Consider the following 15598-nt stretch of genomic DNA (forward strand, 5'->3'; position numbering starts at 1 on the left):
GAGGCTGCACCCAAGCTCTACAGAAGAACTGGGGGTGTCAGATTGGTGTACTCTTAGAGAATTTTGTAGGAACTCTAACTCAGAATCTGCAAAAACCCTATACAGATTTCAGGGGCTTATAACTGGATGCTGAATGTACGTCTACATGCATGCAGACACATATACACACACCTCTCACTGTGCACTAATAGAGAAAACCCCTTAGAACCAGGATAGTCAAACCAGTTTACTCTTTGGAGCCAGCTCCATCTTCCTGAAACACACACAGCGATTCAGATTTGAGGTTGTTGCTGGCTCAGGGGGATGGGCCAATATCAACTAACAAGTCTGCCATGCAACTGGTGGGTGCGGGAGGTAAAAGCGTCATGCCTTTATCCTCCATCCCCACCCAAGAGTTTCAGTGCACTGGGGTTCAACCAAGCAAACACTTAAGTTCCCATGCAGAATGGAGTCCCCTGGGAGAATCAGGTTTGTATAAGCAGCACAGTCCTTCCTTATTTCCAATTCCCAAAGATCAAGGAAAACTTCCACAAGCACCGAAAGCATTTAATCCAAGCAAAAAACTCATCTAGGAAATAAGAAACCAAGTGCCACCAAGTCTGATCCATCATCAACAGTGACACACCTCAAAGAAAAACTCTCAATTAACGAAAACAAACCAGCAAGGACCTCAGGCAATTTCTTCTGCTTTCTACTTACAAGAAAACATGTTGACAGGTTCTTCTAAAACCCCACAGGTATTTGTTCCCTAAGTACCTGTTCTCCCATTGGCTCTCACAGTGCTACTCCTGCATAGCACACAAGAACCTGGGTCACAATAAAATAAAACTATTCAGTTCAGTGTCATGTACTTACACAAACAGAATTGTTTACCAGTCTTAGAGTTTCAACAAGGGCAGAAAGGGGGGTGAGAGGGGGTAGCAATTCTCAGTTAAATACTCAGTCAGATACTCCGAGGTCCCCAAGCCTGAGACAGGCAGGTGGGCTGGGGTCCAACATGAGCCCCTGCCCCTTTTCATAGGGTGATCCTGTCCCCTGGGAGCTACTACGCAGCCACACTACAGTTCCAGGGGGCGTTTTCTGCAAACACTCCCCTGGGACAAGTGCTTGTGGGTGGGATATAAACGGGAGAGAGGTGTGTCTCTCCCAGGCCAGCGTTTAAGAATGGGATATGCCTTCTCCAATCTCTCCTTTCCCAGACGGAGGACCCTGAGGCCTTAGGGGACGGCAGAGCACAGATGGAAGGCACCAGCATCAGAGCCACACCAGGAGAGAGCCGTGGGAGGCCCAGAAACGCCCACGCGGCCATGAGCAATCTTCCATGGTGTCCACCCCCAAGTATCGGGGAGTCTTTACCACGCAGTTCGTGCTGGCCCATCAATACACCAAGCACTCAAATGAAACATTTACTAAAATTTGTTTTCAAATGTTTATTTCTATTGCTTGTAGATTAAAGGTTAAGACGTCGTAACAACCAGGATCCAAAAAAATACTCTTAAGGATTAGAATAAATTAGCATTAAAAATTTCTTTCCAATATCTAATGAGATGAGCAAAACGTAAGTATAAAACCAATCCGTCCAACTGCATCAAAGAAATGAGGATAACCTAACACAACTAACTTCAAAAACCAGCTGATTGACAAAGAAGATTCTGAAGCAGACAGACTGTAGAGGCTCAGGTTCTAACCTGCACCTCGCCCCACCCCACAGGAGCCATGCTTGTATGGTAACAAATTTCTGTGAATTCAACCCAATAGTTCAAATCAGGAGAAGAGCACATTGGTTAGGAAAGCGCCTTTTTCCTTCTTTCCAAGGAGCTACAGAAATAACTGCTAGTGACAACAAGTGGGAAAGGGAAACTTGAATGACAGCACTGGCTCCCTGCGGGGAGCAGGCCCTCCATCAGCGCACGGAGGAGCAAGACACCTGCCTGTGACTTGCACAGGAACATGCCCTGCGGGCGGGGGACACTCTGAACACTCAAGAAGTCACCTGGTACCCGGTCTAGTCTCTAACACCATTTTCCAATACAGGGAGAAATGGCCGACTCTGGGACTGGGACAGTGAACATACAAGATGAGCCTGGAGCATCTCGTGGTGCCAGAAAGTGAGGCAGAGCTCCGACCAAACAAATCCCACAGTGTTGGGGTGGGGGTGTCAAAGGCCTCAGGAGCCACCTGAGGGCGCCCCCAATGGCCAAAGCTGGAACAATTAACGCAACAAAATGAAGTAGTACAGATGCTCCTTGACTTACGATAGGGTTACATCCCAATAAATCCACTGTAAGTCAAAAATATCATAAGTGGAAAATGCACTTAATAGACCTACCTACCTACCGTGTTTCCCCAAAAATAAGACTTAGCCAGACAATCAGCTCTAAAGCATCTTTTGGGGCAAAAATTAATATAAGACCTGGTATTATATTATATTATATCATATCATATCATACCATATTATACCCGGAATTATAGTATAGTAAAATAAGACCAGGTTTTATATTAATTTTTGCTCCAAAAGATGCATTAGAGATGATTGCCCGGCTAGCTCTTATTTTCGGGGAAAGATGGTATACTGAACACCACAGCTTCGCCCAGCCTGCTTTATATGTACTCAAACACTCACACTGGCCTACAGTTGGGCAAACCATCTAACACAGTGAATACACTGTACAGTATTAGTTGCTGACCTTCCTGATCGTGCAGCTGACCAGGAGCTACAGCTCGCTGCCACTGCCCAGCATCACAAGAGAGAATCTCATACTGCGTATCACTAGCCCAGGAAAAGCTCAAAATTCAAAACTCGAAGTAGAATGGTTTCCACTGAATGCACATCGTTTTTGCTCTACTTTGTGAAGTTGAAAAATCGTTAAGTCAGACCACCGTAAGTTGGGAACTATCTGTTTTGGATTCTAACCCAAAGTATAAAATAAATATCCATGAATCCATACTGATATAAATGATTGACTAAATTAGTAAGTGAGGAAGAGGAGACAAATCTCCCAGTAAGAACAACAAATAGTGTGTGTAAATGCTCCACATTATAGGAGGTGGAGCAGGACTCCCATTCCGTAGGTGGGGACCAAGCTAAGTGACAACCTCCCAAAGAGCACAGGCTGGAAGGCGTGGGGGGAGGGTAGCAGCTGCACTGCGGAGACACCTGACAAACATCCCTCAGCCGGCGATCCACGTCAACGCCAGCAGTGAAAAGTCATGGAGCCGGCACACACCCTTGATGAGATGCAATGGGAAGCACACTTCACCTCTGTGGGCCTCCTCCCCAAAACCCCCAACCCCCGTCTAATCATGAGAAAGGCACCAGACAAATCCCAACTGAAGGACAGTCTGTAAAACACCTGACCAGCACTGCTCAAAAAGTCATAAAAACAAGAAAAGCCTAAGAACCTATCACAGACCAGAGGAGCCCAAGGAGACACGGCACCCAAGTGTCATGTGGACCTGCAGACATTTAAAAGATGACATGGAACATTATAAAAATACTACGCTAATATATTCTAGAATTTAGATGAAAAGGAAAAACCATTTGAGATACAAATTAAACAACACTGACTCAAGGAGGTCTACATTTATCAAAGTTCTATATTTATTAAAGAAATTGAACTCATAACTAAAACCTAAACTCAGATGGCTTCACTGGCAAATTCTACGAAGTATTTAAGACAGAAATATAGAAACACTTTCAGAAAATAAGAGATGACTTCCCAGCTCACTTTTTGAAGCTAGCATTTTCCTGATAACAAAACAGAGAAAGCATGTCAAAAAGAAAACTACAGACTAATACACCCCATAAACACAGATGCAAAAACCCTTAACTAAAGATTAGCAAATCAAATCAAGAAACTATATAAAAAGCGGTAATACACTGTGATCAAGTCAGGTATATTAGAACAAATGCAAAGTTAGTTTAGCGTTGGAAATCCATCAGTGTTAAGACACTGTAACAACAGAATCAAGAAGAAAAACCATAAGGTCATCTCAAGTAGATACACGAAAAGCATGTGAACATTCAATGCCTACTCATGATAAAAACTCTCACGAAATAAGGAAAAGAAGGGAACTTTTCTGACTTGAGAAAGAGCATCATGAAAACTTTATAGCTAACATCATACTTAATGGTGAAAGTCTGGATGCTATTACCCAGAGATCAGAAATAGGGCAAAAATATAAAAAATAATACACTGAAATGGAGATTCTAGCCAGTGCAGCAAAGTAAGATATAGAAATTTAATAGAAAGTAAAACTCTTTATTTAAAAACAATATGACCACGTACACTTTTGAAAAAAAAATCCCCACAGAAAAGCTCCCTAAAACAAGTGAATTTAGCAGTGACACAGGATAATGGTCAGTATACAAAAACCTACTATACTTCTATACATACCAATAAACAACTGGATAGTGAAATTTAAAATACAACATAATTTATGACAGTTTTTAAAAATATGAAGTACTTAGAGATAAATTTAACAAAATATGTACAAGAGCCCCACACTGAAAACCGTTTAAGACCTTGCTGACAGAGCGTGAAGACCTACATAAGTGGAAAGGTGTACCATGGTCATGTATCAGAAGACTCAATTATGTTACGACGGCAACTGTCTCCAAATTAATCCACAGATTCAACTCAATCCCAATCAATGGGGTATGAGTTATTCTAAAACTAGAGAAGTACACCAAATTATTAGAATGCGCACAATCTATTAAGCGATGTGACTCTATGTTTATTATCTGCTTTGATTTTTAGACTGTACCTCTGAGCCATCAGATTACGTTAATGATTCCCGACATTTTATGTGTGTAAACTGTATGTTTTCCTTGGATAGTACTCAGCCCTGACATGTACAAGGAATCACAACGAGGTCACCAAAAGTCTGCAGGTGTGTGAGGTAGTGTAGAGCAGTAGGGAAGAGAAATCACATGCATACAAAATGAAATGGAAACATCAAAAATTCAAAATTCAATAAGGAAAGAATTAAACAAGTCCGTCATGCCTGAGACCAAACCATTTCTTCAAAATTCAAACCACCTTATCTTGAGTTTGTCACATTTTCTAAAGCCTATGAAGTGCTATACTTTTGACTGAGAAGGTCAATGGCCCCAAACTGGAAACATCCTGAACACTGCGTACCCCAGCCAAGACTGCCCTGCTCCAACGCCAGAACAGACATGCTCAGAGGGAGACCTCTCTCTACCCAGAAGCCATGAGGGCTCAAAGACCCAGAAGAGTCTTCCACAAATATCCATCAACATTTAAAACAAAAGATCCTCTGGGATATAAAACAGAGAATCAGCATATTAGAGGGAATTTAAATAATTTCTTGATCAAATATTTCAATTCTCTATGGATCAATAATGAGTTTAAAGGAAAAGAAGAAAAAAAATTCCCCTTCCAAATGTTTTACATGATATATCTCTCTGAAAGACAAACTTTAAAAGAAATTACATGGGTGGCCAGCCTGGTGGCTCAGGCGGTTAGAGCTCCGTGCTCCTAACTCCGAAGGCCGCAGGTTCAATTCCCACATGGGCCAGTGGGCTCTCACCTTGAGCTGAGCTGCCACTGAGCCCCCAGATGGCCCAGTTGGTTGGGGCCCGTCCTCTCAACCACAAGGTTGCTGGTTCGACTCCCGCAAGGGATGGTGGGCTGCGCCCCCTGCAACTAGCAACAGCAATTGGACCTGGAGCTGAGCTGCGCCCTCCACAACTAAGACTGAAAGGACAACAACTTGAAGCTGAACAGCACCCTCTACAACTAAGATTGAAAGGACAACAACTTGACTTGGAAAAAAAAAGTCCTGGAAGTACATGCTATTCCTCAATAAAGTCCTGTTAAAAAAAAAAAAAAAGAAATTACATGTATTTTCAGAGTATAATAAATAAGCCTCTGATGTATTATAATTGGCTTAAAATTACAGAAACACATTAAAGCTTTAAAAATGTTTAAGCTTTTAAAAATGAAAATCTGTTATGTCGATCACATCTCAATAAAAATAAACCACTTGTGCATACAAAAATAAAAATAATAAAACAGAAACCTACTGCTTTTAAAAATAAGAAACATAAGCATTTTTCTAGTTAGTATGTGCAGGTGACCGAACACAAGCCCAAAACTTCCGGGATCTGAGTTGCTGTCTGTCAGACAGTCTGGTTCTACAGGACCCCACTGGACAAGCAGGTATGCTACCCCGTGATCTACGCACTGCATGCAGGCAGGCACGCTGGCCTTCCAGAAGCCATCACCGAGGACAGCACCCCAAATCCGGCCAGCACCAGGCTCAGCAGTATCCTACTTTACTGTACCTTCTTCAAATGGCTTTATGTCTATACTCAAAAAAAATTAAAAAGTGCAGAAAAGGGGTTTTTACACTTCCCCAACTCAGCACAGACACTTCTGTAGTCCTCTACTTCCAATACCAACGCTAACCAGCTTCAGAGTTAAACTTCAAGTCACTATGCCTGGAATTCCAATTAAGCAAAATCTGAATTTATGGTAGGTACACTTGTAAGGAAGAAAAAAGCACCTAGCTACAAGTCCATTTTTCTTTTCCCAAAATAGAACACCATTGTTGGGTGAGACCCCATCCGAGAAACCTCACGTTTTCACCACAATGATTAAGCTTCAGCATCAAAGAAAAAGGTTTCCTTTCTTTACTTTTCTTTTTTTCTTGAATTTATTTAAAGAATCTCATTCAGGTGTAAAATCTGAAAATCTGGATCCAAAATGCCAATTGAGGTTGGCTGCAGTCCACGGCCTTCAGAGCTCCAGGGATTAACGAGAAGAACTCCCAGAGCTGACAGCACAGCCTACCCTGGCCGGTTTTCATTACCGACCATGTGAGTGGATTTTGGCGCCGAGAGGATTTCTCGGTGGGCCCCACAGCTGGGAGGTGGCACCAGCCCCGGCAGGTGGGGCTGCTCTGGGCCACGTGCAGCCTCTCCAAATGGAAGGGAACATGGTATTTCAAAGAACAGCTTCTCCTCCACTATCTAGAGGTCCCATCATAACTGCAAAGACCTGTACAGTGTCTGCATTTGTCCTGTGACGTTACACTCAGACTTCCCAACAAATCATTCACAACAAACACAAGGGAGCCTAAGGAATCTTAAGTAATTTTTAAAAGCATATGATTTGGCTATAAAATAATCTAGCACTTACATACTTGTAACTTTCATATTAAATATCTGAGGCCCAAAATAAATAACTCAAGGAATTACCTTACTACTCAGAATGTTAACCATTTTTCAATTGTTTTGAGACTACCCACATTTAAGACAGACAATTCTCATTTACATGTGTTTACAAAAATTAGTAACTTTCTAGTTTAAATATACATTTTTTTCATTGATATACGGAGATTAAATTCTTATCCTTTATTTTCTTGTTAACAGTTTTTAATTGTTGGCAATTTTTAGTTCTCATTTTCAGAGCTTACATGGAAAGAAATGTCAGATTTAGAACCTTCCTTAAAAATCATTCACGTACATCCTATTTAAAACTATGCCTATGAGAAAATGGAGGAATGGTTTTTTTCCTTCTAATAATCTTACATCAACTTTTATAAGTAATGGTTTCACTAACAATAGTAATAAAACCTCGTTCCAATATACGATAAGCATATTATATAATAGGTTGATTTTATCTCACCAATATGATTCTTTAAAATCAGAAAAACATAACTGATTTGGGTTAACTAGATTATATATCTGAATCAGTATTAGAATACTTTTATTTTACCTCTTGGTCATACACTCAGAGAAAACCAAGGCAGATCTCTAACTGATAAAATCCCCCGGCAGAGGGAGGCATGGTGGAATTTCTAACCAGGAAAGTTGCTAATAGTTCTTCCCACTAACTCTGCAATCACTGGAACACTGAAGAAAGCCAGAAAGATGGTGGCTCCCTGCAGCCTGGAAATGCCCAAGCGGGCAGCTCTGTCATCATATAACTCAAAGGAACATGGTACACCAACCAGGAGGGACAACCTCAACAGAAGTGGCGCCAACCTCTCTCCCACCCACCTGTGTGAGTGAGCGTGGGCAGTTTTGTCATTTGAACTGTGGGAGAATCCTGGCCTAAGTCACCTTCTCTGGTCTTCTTTTTAAAGCTGAGGAAACTGGAAACGGGCTCAACACGACTACATGACTTGGTCCCGGTCACTCTAGCAGTTTCAAACTAGGGTAACTTGTGACAGGCAGAAGGAACATCAAAACAAGTCACCTCAGGTCCAAATCACAGCTACAATAGCTCTCCAGTCCCTGGACACTCGCCTTCTCCACCTGACCGTGATGGAACCATCACAAATAATCAAAGGCAGAATCGGAATGGACAGATTTTGTCAACATTTACCCTGACTCATCTCATGAAGATTATACCTCTTCCAAACTCAGGTTAAAGAGTGACACACCACCAAAGAGGACCACCCTTATAACATGCAAGCTTCTTACTTAAGGGCAGGAAGCACGTCAGTCATTCTTTTCTTACCCTTAGAGCAACAGTTCTCAGTGGAGGTGCCCAGGGCGCGTTTCGAAATACAATGAATGGGACATATCTGGTTATCAAAATTAAGAGATACCATTGAGATTTAGTGGGTTTAGTCCAAGGAGGTTAAGACATCCTTCAATGGATGAGAGTCTTAACTAACAAAAAATCTTTCCGCACAAAGTTTAAATGTCTCAGACATTCACGAGTGAAAAACATGCTTCTAACTCTGAGCCCAGAATCTTATTCCATTCTATATTTACATACGAAATATTTTTGGATAGTTTTAAAACTTGAATTTTCTAGGAATTCAATTCTTGTTCAAGTCTAGAAAAAAATCATACTTTGCTTTATCTGAAACTTCACTAAGAATTGCTCGTCGTTTTATAAATATTCCATCACTGACTAGTGTGAGTCACCAGGACTTGACACGGGAGGTTTGGGCATCTGGCCCATTTTATTACATACTACTATCCTGCCATTTTTCCTTCCATTATACTTAAGGCATTAGATTCATGTTTTCACTACAAATTATATTTTCTAAACATCGCATTTTAGGATAAGAGGGCATTACAAAAAAAAATCTTCTTAAAAAAGGCACTGGGTCTGAAAGGTTTAAGACTCACTGCTTGCACAGAGGACATGCTCAACAAACATTTGCTGGGAGAAAACACACGCGGAACCTGTTAGGACCTGTCAGGACAGCATAAACCAGGGCAACAGACCCCGTCTCACAGCAACACCAGGAACTGCCCCACCTGCCCTCTGGGGACAGAGATCCCCGGAATCCTCGACCCACAGCTGGCGATGAGGCGTAAGGGCCACGCCGTGTTCCAAACACACCAGGACACCTTGGAGAGGTAAAGGAGGTACTACTAATTATGCCCACCCCGCAGGCGTCACTCACAGCTGTCCCAGACAAACCGGGACAAGTGGCCACCTTGAAATTGAGGCCGGTTTGCGAGCATCACAAAATCAACCAGAAACCCCACCTCAATCCCACATTCCCCTGAAAAGCACACAAAGCCCCTAATGCTGCTCCTGTCCCCAGGGCACCCAGGCAGGGTGGGACTCAGCCCAGCCCGGCAGCAAGGCCTGCCCGCTGCTGTCCTTCCGGCTCTCCGTGGCTCCCTCTCCTCTCATCCACCATGATGCCCACTGCCCTTGCTCCTCACAGACACACACGGCAGGAGGTGTAGTCGGTCCAGAGAACCAGAACAGGAGAGCCCTCAGCAAACATGCTTCAAGTTTTCGTGAAGTACAGAGAGAAATTTTGCCACTGCCACAAATATGACATTTTTGTTGCCAGTTGTGGGAAAGGACAGAAATGCCAACAGGACTGATGGAAACCGCTGCCCAGTGCCTGAGCTTTAGCTCGTCTCAGGAGCCCACGTTGGCGACCAAAAGCCGTGGACTAACAGATATATAAACAGGTCAAAGATTTTGAGACAACATTCCAATCTAACTAAATTCTTCATAAAGTTTCAATTCAAACGGTACATACACTCCTAACTACACACCTCACTAAGATCAGGTTCGAAGTACTTTTTTAGAAACATAAGCACAATAAAAACTACAGATGTGAATGGAAAGTTTGATATACTCAAGTGAAATTTATAAATACTACCTATGGAGAAAAATATCTAACGACTCACCAGCTAGACTAGGAAAAAAAAGAAAAGAAACAAATGCACATCTTCAAAGATTTGGTGGGTTCATTCCAAAGAAAAGATGCACCAGACTGGTTTACGTCAGAAGGAAAAGGTGAGGCTGGCCTAGTGCAAGCCGGTCCAGCAGGGTGTCCATGTTTATCTGGGGTCTAACTGACACAGGGGCCGTGAAGCTGCTGAAGCAATGCCCTCACGTGCGTAACAGCTCAGGGAACTGCGATGGGAGCCTGGTGAGGAGGTGACCTGGGGCCCGGGGTCTGTTCTTACCATCGCACTTTGTTGCAAGTCTGCGTCGCGCCGAGAGGGGAGCCAGCCACCATGGGGACTTGGATGGGACTGTGCTGCTTGTTCGTGACAAGATCCAGCTTTTCTTCCAATGATTTACAAGTAGCCTCGAGAGCTTGCAGCTTGGCTTCAATGCTATCCAATCGTAAGCATATTGTCTGGTTAATGGAATACAGGAATGACTGGAAGTGAAAAAAAGAAAAACTTCAGAAGGGATATCTTTAACTTTAAGGAGACAATTTCAAGGAACACCAAACAGCTATATCCTCATTTCAGTTGTATCTAGTCCAACAGAACAATCAATCCCTGCACTTTAGCTCTTTAGTCAGACGCCAGAAACATTTGAGTTAACAAGTTCAACCTCTTGTACTTAAAATGTGATGATACCTTAATCATGGTTTTATTTCTACATGCAGTTGTGATCTTTACTAACACTGAAGTCCATGGAACAAACACGTATGTCGTTTTTAGGACGTTCTTCTATTAGTGAGTAAATTTACACCTACAACTAGTCTCTAACTATGAAAACAGATTACACGTACCATCAAAACAGCCTGGATCCCCCGGGCCCCCACATTCATATTACCCCCACTGCCCGGATGTTGAAATGTGGTTCACGGGGTTCCCTGCAGTTGTGAAGAGCACGCCTGCCACCTAGTGGTCAATATGAAGAGCAGCCTCACACTTGTATCATTGCTGAGTCAGGTCCCAGTGACGAACTCCAGCTAATCACAGTAAGCAGTGACATGCATGACTCCAAACCCAAGAAATGGGTCAATCCACACAGCAGATAGTGAAGCCTCTTCACTTCCCACAATTGCCAATCCTGCCGTGAGGCGACAAGAATTCAGACGGAAACATGTCTTCAGGTAAGACTTCCACTGTGCAGCAAACACTCTACATAGGTAGCACCAGCTGATAGGATTCAGGGTGCCGGTGAGGAGCAGTTCGTAAAGCATCCACCAGCTCGATTTAGTAGGAAGGCTGGCTCGAGAGTCAACAGCTAAAAATAATGAAGAATTTGCCTTCTGTCTTTCCCTCTGCTTGTCTGTCCACAGTAAAAGGCTGGCCTCTCTTTGACTGACAGGACGTGCCATCCGTCCAATTGCTGCTGACCTCAGCTAAGGCCTACTCTTCTCATCTGAAGCAAAACAGCAACATTGGAGCAATACCACACATCCCATCATGTGGCTGGCACCAAGGCCCACAAGAAGAAAATGGACACTATTAGTTATTCAGTGCATTTTCAACAGACTGAGCTGATCTTTGGAAGAAGTTAAATGCATTTGTCTGCCTGCCTGGGAAATAGGGCAGTAAGGGGCAGCAACGTGGTAAATAAAACCCACACGTTGTCCAAACAACTCACTTTGTCTCAAGCCATCACTCCCTCTGCAAGACTCATCGTGAGTGTTAATACGTAAAGCAAAGGGCTAACCGCCACGTCCTCCGTTGACTGTTCTCAGGAGAACAGAAGAAAAGCAGTGCGAGAGGGCAGTGCAGACATTCTCACCGGGATCTACAAAGAGGCAAAGTCCATGGCTCACCTAACGTAAGCCGTCTTGAGAACCACTCATTGGTGGCTGAATTCTTGAGATAAAATCACTGATAGTTCCACTATTCTTTATCATTTGAAAACACCAAACACTGGGCTCCCAAATTCTTAAAACACAGGAAAACCTTATTATTTTAATTCTGAATTAGAACTGATTCTGCCTGGGGGTTGGGGGAAAAAGATCACTGTTATGTGCTATTAAAACAATGTGTCAAACAAAGTAATAACACACAAGAAAGACAGAGAATAGTATTTGTGAGTAAGTCCTTTATATACAAGTGATATTAATCATAAACATTCAAATCTATTCATTAACGAGTTCTTGGCAATTTGGCGGACAAACTTTTTCAACAGTATTCAGTTTGGCAGTATTCAACCCGCAGACCAAAGTCTAACTGATTGACAGCAGGACTCGGGCTGAGGCCAAGGCTAGGCCACGTTCATTTTTTACTTTGTACATTCCCGTATTGTTCATGTTTACAACGAATGTATCTCTGGTGGTAAAATTCTAACTGCATTTTATTTTAAAATATAGTAATCTGGCATTACTAATACCATCACCTTCTATCCATTAGTCTGAATACACTTTTAAAACACCTACATGTTTAAGCTTCCACTGATTAACAAAATTGTTAAGTTTGGGGGCACATGAATGCTTCTAAACAGAGGGATTATATGAAAAGTTACTCCGGTTTCCATTTGCATTGCTTTCCTCTCAACATGTGCTGGTATTTACCTCCACGACTCTGTAAACACTAAACCAAGTCACCAAATCCAAAGATCCAAACTCACTGACTGACTGACTCAGTGGTTTCCAAAACGGCATCCAGTAAACTTTAAAATGTAGGTGACCTAAGTGGTAGGTACAGAAGTACTTCATCACTAATGGGAAATATTAGCCACACAAATTGCTTTCTTCCCTTCTGTCCACAACAGGTCTACAGTCCCACAGGGAGATGCCTCATTTGGCAGCAATCTCAGTCTGAACAATGTTTAGTCTTCATACTCTTTAAGGGGGGAAAATGGCTTTATGCACAATGTAGGGGGTTGAATGATGACTCCCCCAAAACAATACCTCTACATCCTAATCCCCAGAACCTATGAATGTGGTCTTATTTGGAAAAGAGTCTTCGTAGATATAATTAATCTAGGATCTCAAGATGAGATCTTCCTGCATCAGTGTGGTCCCTAAATTCAACAATGTCCTTAGAAGAGAAGAAAAAAGAAAAAAGACACAGACACATAGGAAGGAGGCCATGCGAAGATGGAGGCAGAGGCTAGAGGGATGTGACCACAAGCCAAGGGACGCCGGGAGCCCCCAGGAGCTGGGAGGGACAGGAAGGATCCTCCCCTGGAGCCTTTGGAGGGAGCACAGCCCTGCTGACACCTCAATTTCAGACCTCTGGCCTCCAAAGCTGTGAGAGGATAAATTCCTGTTGTTTTAGGCTCCCCAGTTTTTACAATTTGTGTGGCAGTCCTAGGAAATGAAGATATAAGTAATAAAATGTGTTAGTATTTTTACCTTTATGGAGGGGTCCTGGCAATTGATCTCTAGTCGCTGGCGTTTCAAAGCTGGTTCATCCTCGTCTGTCACTACATGATTCTCCAGTACAACTGAAAACCAAAGGCAGAAACAAAAGACTTCAACTCGAATAATGTAAAAGTTTTACAGAACTATTTTAATATTAAGATAGTAAACAGCTCTGACACCTTAAGATTAAATGAGAAATGGTACAATCTGTTTCATATTTTACCTTGTTGTAGTTTTAACTTAAACCTCTCAGATAGAACATATGCTCTCTCCTTAACCTCAGTAAAACCGAGACACTGGGCAATCTCCCCAATGTGCCACGGGGTTGATTCTAACACCACAACTATGGCTTCTCATTCGATGCTCTAATAAGCTGCCCTGTATGAATTTCAACATCATAAAACCCAATCAATAATAATGATTTCTTCCCAACTTTAAATTCTTGTCTGATGATCACCTCATTGCAAATTCAAAACCACTCTCTGGTTATTACATTTTTTTGGGTGTTGGTCATCAAAACAGTGCCAAACTTAACATGCTAAGTTATATAGAAAGTTATTACACAGTGCCGCTGAAATCAATGTCTCAGCAATTTCCAATTGATCTTCATGGTTCCCTCACAGATAAGTAACTCAGCCTACATTCAAGCCTGTCACAATAGGGTCCCAAAATCCTTCTTTTCATCTAAAATTAACTACAAAAGCAGTACTAAAGACAACCACAAAAATCAAAGACCAAAACTGTCCACAACCTCATTATCTTTGCAAATTGAGTTTCTCTGTCCCTGATCCTTTGGCCTAGACCTAGTCAATCAATAAACACTTACATACAAGCAATTATAGAATTTTGTATTCAACATTTTTATCGACATGATACCATGAGTACTTTTCCACTTTGTTACAGTATTTTTTTCCTTCTCAGCTCCTTGCCTGAAATTACCAGTGTTAACTGCCAGGTATAGTTCTCACCTCTTCCTACATGCTCACACATGGACACAAACATATTACATATACACAGGAGGGCCAAGGCCATCTTATCAACAGATCTGTCTGCATCTCGTCTTCACTTAGCAATGTAATGTGAACAGATCTGCCGGTTCATGGTTTCCACTCACTTTTTAACAGTAATATCAGTTTGTGACTGTTCTACAGAAATGAGCACCAGTATATGAGACAATATATAAATATACACACAGAACACATATAGTATCATATTGTGTATATACACATGCACACACAGAAGCGCGCTTACCGTGGCACTCAGGGAGCGTGTCCACCCATGGAGAATAAACTATGGTGCACGCACACTTTGGCTTATCATCTGTCCTCCTTTCAAATGCACCCCAGGCTACGGTTGAGCTGGAAAAACTCGCTGTGGACAGACGATGCCTGCCTTGCTTGGACAGTGCTGTCTGGCCGTGTCTCAGCTTTTCCCCTCTAGCCCTCCCTGTATCCCCAACCGTTCAACCACCTCCACTCAGGGAAATCTATCCACCTTCCGTCCAGGCCCACATGGATGCCAGAACTAATGCCTGCTCACGCTGTGACACCAGCAGTGGCACAGCGCATACCCCCAAAGCAGACCAACCCTCTGCCCCTCACACACAAGGCTGTCCACAGATGTGGATAAAGCTCATTTTGCTGGCATTCAATTCCTCATCTGCTAAGGGAGGGTTGGGGCAAGCACGGGAGAAACCAAGTACACAAGTCTCTGCGGTCCTGGCCCCACCTCAAAGAACCTCCACTTCGACAGGCTAGTATATACGAGGTCTGACAATTAAGTTCATGAACTCATCCTGGAAACAGTGCTACATACCTCACTGCTGAATATCACTATGGTCACCTTCAAAGTACTCCCCTTGGGAAGCTATGCAGCGATGCCAGTGCCTAGTTCACCCTTCAAAGCAATTTGGGAACTCTTTTTCTGGAATGGCCATCAGAGTTGTCATTGTATTACTCTTGATGTCCTGAATGTCATCAAAATGTCTTCCTGTCAATAGTTCCTTTATCTTCAGGTAAAGAAAGAAGTCATTGGGGGTCAGATCAGGTGAGTAGGGAGGGTGTTCCAA

The 15598-nt window shown here is 42.6% G+C and overlaps 1 protein-coding gene across 9 annotated transcripts in view; it reads right to left on the minus strand.

Annotated features, from left to right (window-relative positions):
* Positions 1 to 15598, minus strand: part of BANP (BTG3 associated nuclear protein) — a 117783-nt gene that overhangs the window by 72286 nt on the left and 29899 nt on the right. For all 9 annotated transcript variants that reach the window (XM_019742736.2, XM_019742735.2, XM_019742733.2 and 6 more), the window contains 2 exons: positions 13522 to 13613; positions 10430 to 10629 (listed from right to left, as the gene is read on the minus strand). In XM_019742736.2, the coding sequence (XP_019598295.1) occupies positions 10430 to 10629; positions 13522 to 13613 (292 nt within the window). The remainder of the gene's footprint in view (positions 1 to 10429; positions 10630 to 13521; positions 13614 to 15598) is intronic.

The sequence above is a fragment of the Rhinolophus sinicus genome, linkage group LG11 (assembly GCF_036562045.2).
Source record: "Rhinolophus sinicus isolate RSC01 linkage group LG11, ASM3656204v1, whole genome shotgun sequence".
Lineage (NCBI taxonomy): Eukaryota > Metazoa > Chordata > Mammalia > Chiroptera > Rhinolophidae > Rhinolophus > Rhinolophus sinicus.